Source organism: Micrasema longulum, unplaced genomic scaffold (assembly GCF_059751315.1).
Source record: "Micrasema longulum isolate JH-2025_06_02 unplaced genomic scaffold, ASM5975131v1 h1tg000225l, whole genome shotgun sequence".
In the NCBI taxonomy this organism is placed as follows: Eukaryota; Metazoa; Arthropoda; class Insecta; order Trichoptera; family Brachycentridae; genus Micrasema; species Micrasema longulum.
The window spans coordinates 1-9,561 of record NW_028277430.1 but is presented as its reverse complement, the minus strand read 5'-3'; the positions used below and the strand labels follow the sequence as shown (position 1 = coordinate 9,561).

General features: G+C 32.3%; 1 protein-coding gene across 1 annotated transcript; it reads right to left on the bottom strand.

Annotated features, from left to right (window-relative positions):
• Window positions 1-947: 947 nt before the first annotated feature.
• Window positions 948-8,678, bottom strand: LOC148283516 (vinculin-like; the record flags this gene model as incomplete). The annotated part of the gene is made up of 4 exons (XM_088243716.1): window positions 948-1,470; window positions 1,906-1,970; window positions 6,441-6,531; window positions 8,566-8,678. Coding segments are annotated over 4 exons (377 nt in total), but the record flags the coding sequence as incomplete, so codon positions are not given.
• Window positions 8,679-9,561: the final 883 nt, after the last annotated feature.

The following is a 9,561-nucleotide window of genomic DNA, read 5'->3' as shown; positions in this document are numbered from 1 at the left end:
TTTTAAATCAAAACGCGCTTAAATTTTATTAAACTGTGAACATACATAAATTATTTTAATTTACTTAAATTATCGTATGTGAATTTCAACCAATGTAAACAGGTTAGACAATTAAAGAAAAGAACATATTCGGTGTTGTAAAAATAAATTAATGTTACGTAATTAAAAAAAAAAATTATTCACTAAAATGTTTTTGAATTAAGCTTATAAATTATTTTCAATATGAACTGATTTATGAATTAACAATTAAAAATGCAACGTCAGCATTATTATTAACATGAAATAAAATTAAACATAGCACACGGATTAAACATATTTATATTTAAAATATTTTGTGTTGAAGACATCTGCTTCGATACATATTTTTTTTATCGATTTGGTCAAAAAATTTGACACTTTAAACATGCATTTTGATCAGTAATTTTTTATAAGCTCATATTACATGGGTTTGAAAATGGTACAATATTTACTGCGCCAAATCTTGGGCCTTTTTTTTGCTGTTTTACACGGGACAGTTTCTGGGATTAAAAATTGACATGCATAAACATGCATGTTTTCGGCACCGTGACAGATAACGGGCAGTTTCACAGTTGACGAAACAAGCTATCCTGTGATATCAGGCTTCTAAAATAGCATGGATTATGAACCTTATTGAAAATCAGCATTTCTAATTTAAATAATTAAAACATTTTTTTTGACCAAACCAATAATTGATTGCTAATGTACATTTTTTTTATTTTGAAAAATACAAATGTCTTTAGGTACGTTCCACTTGTCTATAAAATAAGACGATCTAATACATTGTCACTTCCTTTTGCGCTCAAGTATGAAAAAAACATTTGGTGAATTTATCAACAAATCAATTTTATTTTCATAAACTTAATGAACCTAGGATCAGTATCACCAAAAAAAAATATTAGGTTATTTTCAAATTTAAAAAATTATTATTTTTAAAAAATTACAACAGTAACAGTATTATTATTCCCGTGCGACATTGGATAAATTTTCTAAAAGGGATTTTCAATGAGGAAGTTCGGTACTACAGGAAATTGAATACAAAAGTGTTTTCTTACGCTCAGTAAAAATTAGAGCATTTATTTGTAATAAAAACGATTTGTAAATATATAACTCAGTCTCAGAAAATGGGAATCAAGTTTGGTAAAGGGGATTTGAACCTTGGACCTTGAACTGAGAGTTCAAGACGATGGAAGAATTGAAGTTGGTGGATGTTCAAACATAGGCAGAACGTTGTAATACCGAGAATCTTATTTTTTAGACAAGTGGTATTGCACACTGACCGACAATGCATATTTTTCTTGACCGATATACGATGTTATCGGTTGTTTTCATATTTGTGTGTTTTTACATTTGGTACCACGGAGACCGTCTGACCCAGCGAAGTTCGTACCCTCCCTGGTCGGTGCGGATCTTGATGGAAGCGCCCTCGGCGGCTTTCACCGTTTCTTTAACCTAAAAAAAACCAAATACACATATAAAATAAAACATATCGGGTATTTTGAGTGTGGCCAAATGTGTGTAGATTGGCTGGATTTAACTCCCTAGAGAGTTATTAATGTGACTGATTTGACTGTTTTCTACAGCTCTTTTTTCAATTTCTTTATTTGGCAAAAAAGTATAGCACTTGAAGCTTGGACGTTTTCAGCACATAAAGATACCGTAGTTATGCTATTGAAACCGTCATTAAACTAATTTTTAGCATCTTGAGGGTTGGACACTTTCTGCATAACTACGTCCAATTGAGGACCGTTTTTAGAAAGCATTGAAAAAACAAAAAAATAAATTATTTATAGTATGTAAAAAATCATCGCTCTAGTCCCATAATCAAGGGAGAAAATATGGAAATAAGTCGGATCGCGTTTCCTCTTAATATATTATTGTACTTACACTTTGCATCAGGTTCTGTGCATTTCCTACCAGCATTTCTGTGGCCTCCTGATCTTCTTCACTTCCTGAAAACAGAATAATACCATATTAAAGATACATCATCATTCTCTTATCAGCATCTAATAATAACCCAAGACTGGTCGGTTGGCTGGGCCACATACTGCGCATGCACCCTGAGAACTAGAACCACGCTTGCCTACTTTAAAAAAAATATATATTTTATTCATTCAAATACATAAATATTACAAAAAACTATAATGGAAAGTGCAAGCACGTACATAATTAAATAATAGCAAAAATAAAAATTCAATATTATTACATAAACATATATGTTATATAATATTTCAAAGAACTTCGAACTACGGGTCGCGAACCTGACTTGGGATGACGCACAAGAGCTGGCAGCCGACAGATATGCCGACAGAGACACTGTATGCTCCAACTAGGGAGCGGACATGGAATGATGATGATGAATAGTATATAGGTAAGACGATCGGTCTTTCACTTTGGCAGCTAATCACGAATATTCTAGTTTGAAGAAATATATCATGTCAATCTTGTCAGGAATCGAACTCGAGACCTCTTGTGTGGTAAGTAAATGAGGCGGAAAACCACCTTTGAAAATACAGAAAGTATTTTCCCATTTTCTGGGTTTTTATACTTTTTAAAATGAAATAATAGAGGTAAATATTATTTGATATAAATAATTTATTGACAATTCTTGATGGAATTCCATTGTAATGATGTTATGACTTAAATTTACATATAAGTTATTGATTTAAAAATACTTGGTACACTTCCACTTATTTGTTTGACCAATTAGCGCTTTCACCCTCTAATGGGCATCTTCAGACTGGTGAATATATAACTAAATTTTAGTTTTATATGAATTATCCTTACACTGTATAATATTCACCAGTCTGAAGATGCTCATTAGAGGGTGAAAGCGCTAATTGGTCAAACAATTGAGTGGAAGTGTACCAAGTATTTTTAAATTAATAACTTATATGTAAATATAAGTTATTACATCATTAAGGTAAATATTGGTCGATTTCAAAGATGAAACATCTTTGCCAATTGACAAAGTGGCTAAACATGGCTAGACAAATTGTACAGTGACAAGTATCATTTGACGTGTCAGAAAACGCCAAGCCGCGCGCCCCGCATTTACCCAAAATGGAGAATAAAATCAAGATAAATAAAAAAAGTGTAAATTATTGTCTGAAGCTAAATTCAAAGTAGGTGCAGTGTAAGTTACCTTTTTGTTTTGAGTGTATAAATTTTCTTAAAGGCTATTTTGCACTGAACTTTGATACATTTTTCAAGCAAATACATCTTATTGACGATTCAATGTCCTCTAGGGCTAGTTTTTCATTATATCATACGTTTTTTCCCCGTTTTTAAACAGCTTTATACATCATTTGACGTTTGATTATCAGTGTGACCATTTTATGAAGTAAAGTGTCGTCGCATTAAAAAAATAAAATTCCCCAAATTAACCATTCTCTAGGGAAGTAGAGAAGATTCAGAATACCACATCTGGTATAAATAAACAGAATTTAGTAAGTATGGGTACGTTTTCGTGTCACTGCTTACATTTAACTCTATAGGGCATGTCTATGTATTATATGTCAATGGGTACGGAGAAATATGAAATGTTCCACTGAAAAATTTAACGCTGATCCAGTCAAGATTTGAACTCAGCGCCTCATGCATGGTGATCTAATGGGTTAACCACTATACTACATACAAGACTGATATTTTTCTAAATTAAAACGTAACTAACGTAACTAAATAATATCATACTTTTTAGTACAGTCTAAGTAAAATTTAGCTACTGTGTGCAGATTAAGATTAATTAGACACATGATTTTTTTTTTCATCACAACCGATCAGCACAGAACACCTAGGCTTGAGAAAAATACGTAATGAGGAAGTTTGGTAGTCTAACAATTTTTATTTTATGTATCGTATCATCGTCGCTATGATTTTTCAAAGTTTTGTAATTTTGAAATTACACCGCCCGCGACGTCACAAGTTCAAGTCGGTGAGTTTTCCTGACATTTAAAAGGAGAACCCTGTACCAATCAAAACACAGTAAATGTTGAAAAAAAAATGGCTACCTGGAAACTGGAAATCTATCATAACACATAACAACGCTATCATTGATTGGTTATTGTTAACAAGAACTTTTGACGTTTCAGAGTAGTTCATTTTTACAAAAACATTTTTTTTTTTTAAATCAATTTTATACATTTTTACAGCATATAAAGAAACATTTTTTATGGCCAATTTTCCATACCACTGAACTTCCTCATTTAAGTGTGATCTCATTAAAAATTGACGCAAGAGCCGAGACACACATCTTAATTGGTTTATTTTAAAAATTATATTTTGCTATTAGCTCTTAATTATTTATAAATCTATAAATTTCATCAGGACTTACACTAACTTGCTAGTAATATTGTAAAATATTGTAAGAATCAATCACATTACTAGTAATATTGTAAAAGATTGTAAGAAAGAACAGAAGAATTAAAGAGAGAGAAATATATTTTTATGCTTTGTTAAGAACACATCTTAGTCACTTTATTTGTCAAATGTAAATGGGGGCTAGATTTCTAACCATCCATGCGCTTTGTAGCTGCAAGACGTGTTGAAATTTAGCTACTGTATGCTACAAAAAATTTACGTGTGGAAATGGGAAACTAAATCCCAACCGCCAATGAACTCAGTAGCTGCAAGACGTGTTGGGATGAATATGAAGCGCAAGGGAAATATTTTTAAAAGAGGACTATTAAACTATTAAAACATCTAGGATCCAAATTGCTCACTAGAAAAACTAAGACCATTATTTACAAAACTCTCCTCAGACCGATCATTGTATATGGTGCTGAATGCTGGGTTATGACCAAAAGAGATGAAAATATGGTAATAGTATTTGAAAAAAAAATATTAAGGAAGATATTTGGTGCTGTCAACCAAAACGGAGTGTGGAGGAGACGGTTTAATCATGAATTAGAGGCACTGTATGGCGAACCCAACATTGCACAACTCATCAAAATAAGATTATAATGGCCGGGCCATGTGCACAGAATGAATGATAACCGTACCCCAAAAAAGATTCTTTATACCACTCCGGAAGGCAGACAAAGCAGAGGCAGACCAAAATTAAGATGGCTGGATAACGTGGAAAGTGACATTAGAGCGATTGGCCTGACGAACTGGAGAAGAACCGCAGGGTGCAGGGAGGAATGGAGACAGATTCTGGAGGAGGCCAGGGCCCACAACGGGCTGAAGCGCCACTGATGTTGATTAAATCGGTGTAGTGGTCAAAAATCTAAAATGTGATTTTTTTCAAGTCTGGGTGTTCTGTGCTGTGATTCGCCACTGTAGTAGGGCCTCCTGGCCTGTTGTGGTGCAAAAATAAATGATTATATTCATGGTAATTTATGTAAATATTTATAATTCATACGCACATAGGTGTTTTAAATACCCTTTGACACTACTGTATGTTGAATGTGGAAACTAATTGTTGATGTAACATTGATAGAATAAAGCTTGTAATACCTCTGTATTCTGGCATACCGACTGTTTTAAGCAGCAGAAAAACATAGAAAAAACACCATAAGTATTTTTAACAAGTTAAATAAGTCAGAATAAACATTGAAAGAAATTATTATATGAACAATAGGAAATAAGTCAGAATAAACATTGAAAAAAATACCTTTACAGATTATGTAAATAAAAGAAAATAAGTCAGACTAAGCCTTGACAGAAATATGTTTTCTGATCATATAAACAATAAATTTAGGAGGAAATGAGTCAGAATAAACCTTGAAAGAAATATCTATTCTGATTATATAAGCAATAGGAAATAATGCAAAATAAACACAGAAAAAAATACCTTTACTGATTATGTACTAAAGATATGAACTCTTTTTTTCTACAATATATTTTGTTGAATAATAAGGAATATTTTTTATGTTTTTTAAAAAATATTTTTATTTCCTTTTTTAATTACTATAAAAAAAATACCATATAATCTTTTACAGAATATATTATTTTCTCTTTCTTATGTTACACAAAAATATTATAACTGTCCATATTTATTAGAGAAGCAAAAATTCATTTACATTTTCTTGTATACCCACGAACAGGCTATGCCTTTGTGGGATTTTTTGTTTAGTATTTTTACTATTAATATGTATTTCATTGCTATGTAATTATGCTTGATTTTTTTAATACTCTGTTTAACCTATTATGTATATTGTAAAAAACAAAAAAAATAAATAAAAAATAAAATGTAAATAATAGAAAATAAGACGGAATAAGCCTTGAAAGAAATACCTTTTCTGATTATATTTTATTGTACTTTTTTAATGTTCTAAAATAGCCAGAATGGTGAATTTTACACAGTGTGTACGGTGGCCATTAAACAAGCGAATGACAGGTCTAACATAAACCCTGTGAACACCAAGATTTCAATACTATATTCCCTACTTGAAAACGTATAATGAAAATGTGTACTTCACCTTGAGCACCGAGCATAGTAGCCTTTACTGTCGACAATATCTTCAGTTGGGTGCCGATGGTAGGGATCCTTTCACACACTTGAAGGAGGTTCTAAACAAAATTTTAAGTAGTTTATTTTATTATATGATAGAACACACGGCTTGATTGCCGTTTTAAAATTAAGGCACAAAAATCAACAGATGGAAGAATGATAAAATGATGAGAGTGCAAATCTGAGACACGTATAATTGATAAGATTAAGAAAGGGCCACTGACAGGTTTGATCATGTAGAACGAATGGATGACGACAGAATGGTGAAACATATTTTAATTTATTATATATATATATATAATAATGTTAGGTTTCATAATTCGAATGAGTAAACACTTTGATAATCCAAAGGCCCTAATTTCATTATATAATACGTTTGTTAGAAGCCATTTGAAATACGCATCTCAGATATGGAATCCCCAGTATGCCATATATATAACAAGAATAGAAAATATTCAAAACAAATTTATAAAGTACCTAAAATACAAAACCGGTCTTTTTTATGTATGTATCAACTCTCGCTGCCTCTACTACCATGGAATCACTTTTCTACAATACCACAGAGTGTGTGGGGACCAACTACTGCTTCACAAAGTTATGACAGGAATAGTTGGTTGTGCAGAACTACTTAGTTTAATAACAATACATGTGCCAGCCAGGATTTGTAGACGGTACCACCTGTTTCATGCACTAATAAGTGAAACATTGTATGTTAAAAATGCTTTTTTTCATAGGACTTTTTCAGTGTACAATATAAAATTTAAAGACATACTACACAAACATCACTTTGTCAGATTTAAAGTTTACACAATAAATGCATTATGTAACTTGGTAGACATTATAATAATAAATATGTACATCTCCCTTCCCCTCCCTATTCTCTCTTCAAGCATCCTTGTCCTAATCCCGCCCAATTTGCAGTAACTTACTGTTCTTTAAAAAAAAAATTCTTCGAGTATTAAAAAATATACGAGTACATGAAAATAACATTTTTATATGTATAAACTTATATGTATTTATTTAATATGTACAGTGAAACCTCTATCTATCGTTCCTCGAATAATCGTTTTCCCAGATGCGTCGTTTATTTCTTCCAACTCCGATATAATTTCATATAAAACATACAAAAATTGATCGCATCGATCGTTTCTCTATCCACCATTTTACCGCATTCATCGTTTGAATTACGATGCGTATTTGATATATTTTAATATTTTGCGTATGTTCTAATGCGCAGAACGTTCGAAAGAGAAAGAAAGATGTAATGACAATTAGAACAAGTTAAGGTTGCTGAAGATGATTGGCTAAGACTCAATACACAGACGAATTTCAACAATTTTGTTACATTTGACGACAATATCCCAACGTGTGGGATAGAAACTTTCGAAAGCTTGTGTGACGCAAGGTTGAAGGAGACAGCTGAAGAGGTCGATATTGATGAAGAGGAGCTGCCGCTTGTACCTTCATTTTCAGAAGCATGCACTATTTCGAAAGATTAAAAACATTCTACTACTCACATTCAATTAATGCCGAAAAAAACATTATTTTCAAAGCCGAAAATATAATGTTGACTTACGGGAAAAAAACAGTAAAAAAAAAAACGTCAGTGAAAGATATGTCCAATGCAATAAACTTAATTTTTTTTTGTTTTTGTTCTGCTTTTTAATTTTATTTAAATACATTTATTTACACCTGAAACTTTTATCTTTTTTAGAATTTGAACCTGCCAGTGGTAAAGCAGATTGCCAAGGCGGTATCCTTACACGATCTTATCTCCTTGTGTATTGACCTCTTATTCCCGCATTCATTGTTTTACCGCATTCGTGGTTTATTTCAATAAGTCCCTTTAAAAACGATAGATAGACGTTTCACTATAATATATTTTCTTTAATAACTTTGTTTACTTAGTGGAAATCTGTTATTGGTTCTGAGTTTATACACTATATTTGTTTGTTTACTATAAATATGTATGCAGAACTGTTGGTATCCAAAAAAAAAATATGGCTGTGAGATTTTTCAAATACACCTGCTAGGGCTGATGGTATGATCAAAAGGGTTGAATCAAATAGTTGTGTATAAAGATTTGGACTTACCGTTCTGATTCTCTTGTCCGTGCACTCGAGGGCAAGCTTCTTCGCGAGTCTCGTCACTTCCTCGGAGGCCTCGGCGATTGCCTTGGCTGTTGCGATCAACTCACGCTTGCTACCTGGAATGTTTTCATTTTTTATTTACTGAAAAACCAACAGACAAGTATAAATTCATAAGATACTAATTATTGTAAACAAATTTCATAAATAAATTTCATTCAACAAGATTTCATAAGGTTTCTCGTTTAGTAACATATATACAAAAATCAAAAATGTTATCTGTGTGGATATTCGCTAATAAGCGGAATGGGGAATGTTGTAGTACCTACTTAAAGTGGCCACTTAACCCAGCCAATGACAGGTCATAAGCTCTGTAAACGCTCGAATATCCATAATCCTGAATTTGAAAAAATTCTACCTCATCTCTGTAGGGATATAAATAAAAATATAAAAAAAATTCATAAAGTCCAATTGGAGGCTTCCTCCTAATAGGGAAATATCACAATGTTTGAGCATGTCCAAATGCTTGCAGACTGGCTGAATTGGCTCCTTAGGGAGTCATTCTTATTTAAATTTATTGCAACAAAGAGGGAAAATATTATTGAGAAGGGAATATAGTCTAGGCATTTACAGGGCTTATGACCTGTCATTGGCTGGTTTAAGTGGCCACTTTATTCCCGTCTCCATAATATTATATTCCCTTCTCATTAATGTTTTCCCTCTCTGTTGCAATAAATTTAAATATGAATGACTCTCCCTAGGGAGGAAATCCAGCCAGTCTGCAAGCATTTGGACATACTCAAACATTATTGAATTAACTACCTGGTAAAAGAAGAAGTATAAAAATTGGAAAATTGTTTTCAGGCGTTGCCTAGTAGGTGATTTGGTTCAGCCGGATGAATCTCACCCACATGATAAAGGTTTCAGCTCCTTTACTTCACAAAAGTCAACAGATGGAAGAGTTGAGGAAATGTGGATATTTAAACATGGGCAGAATGGTGA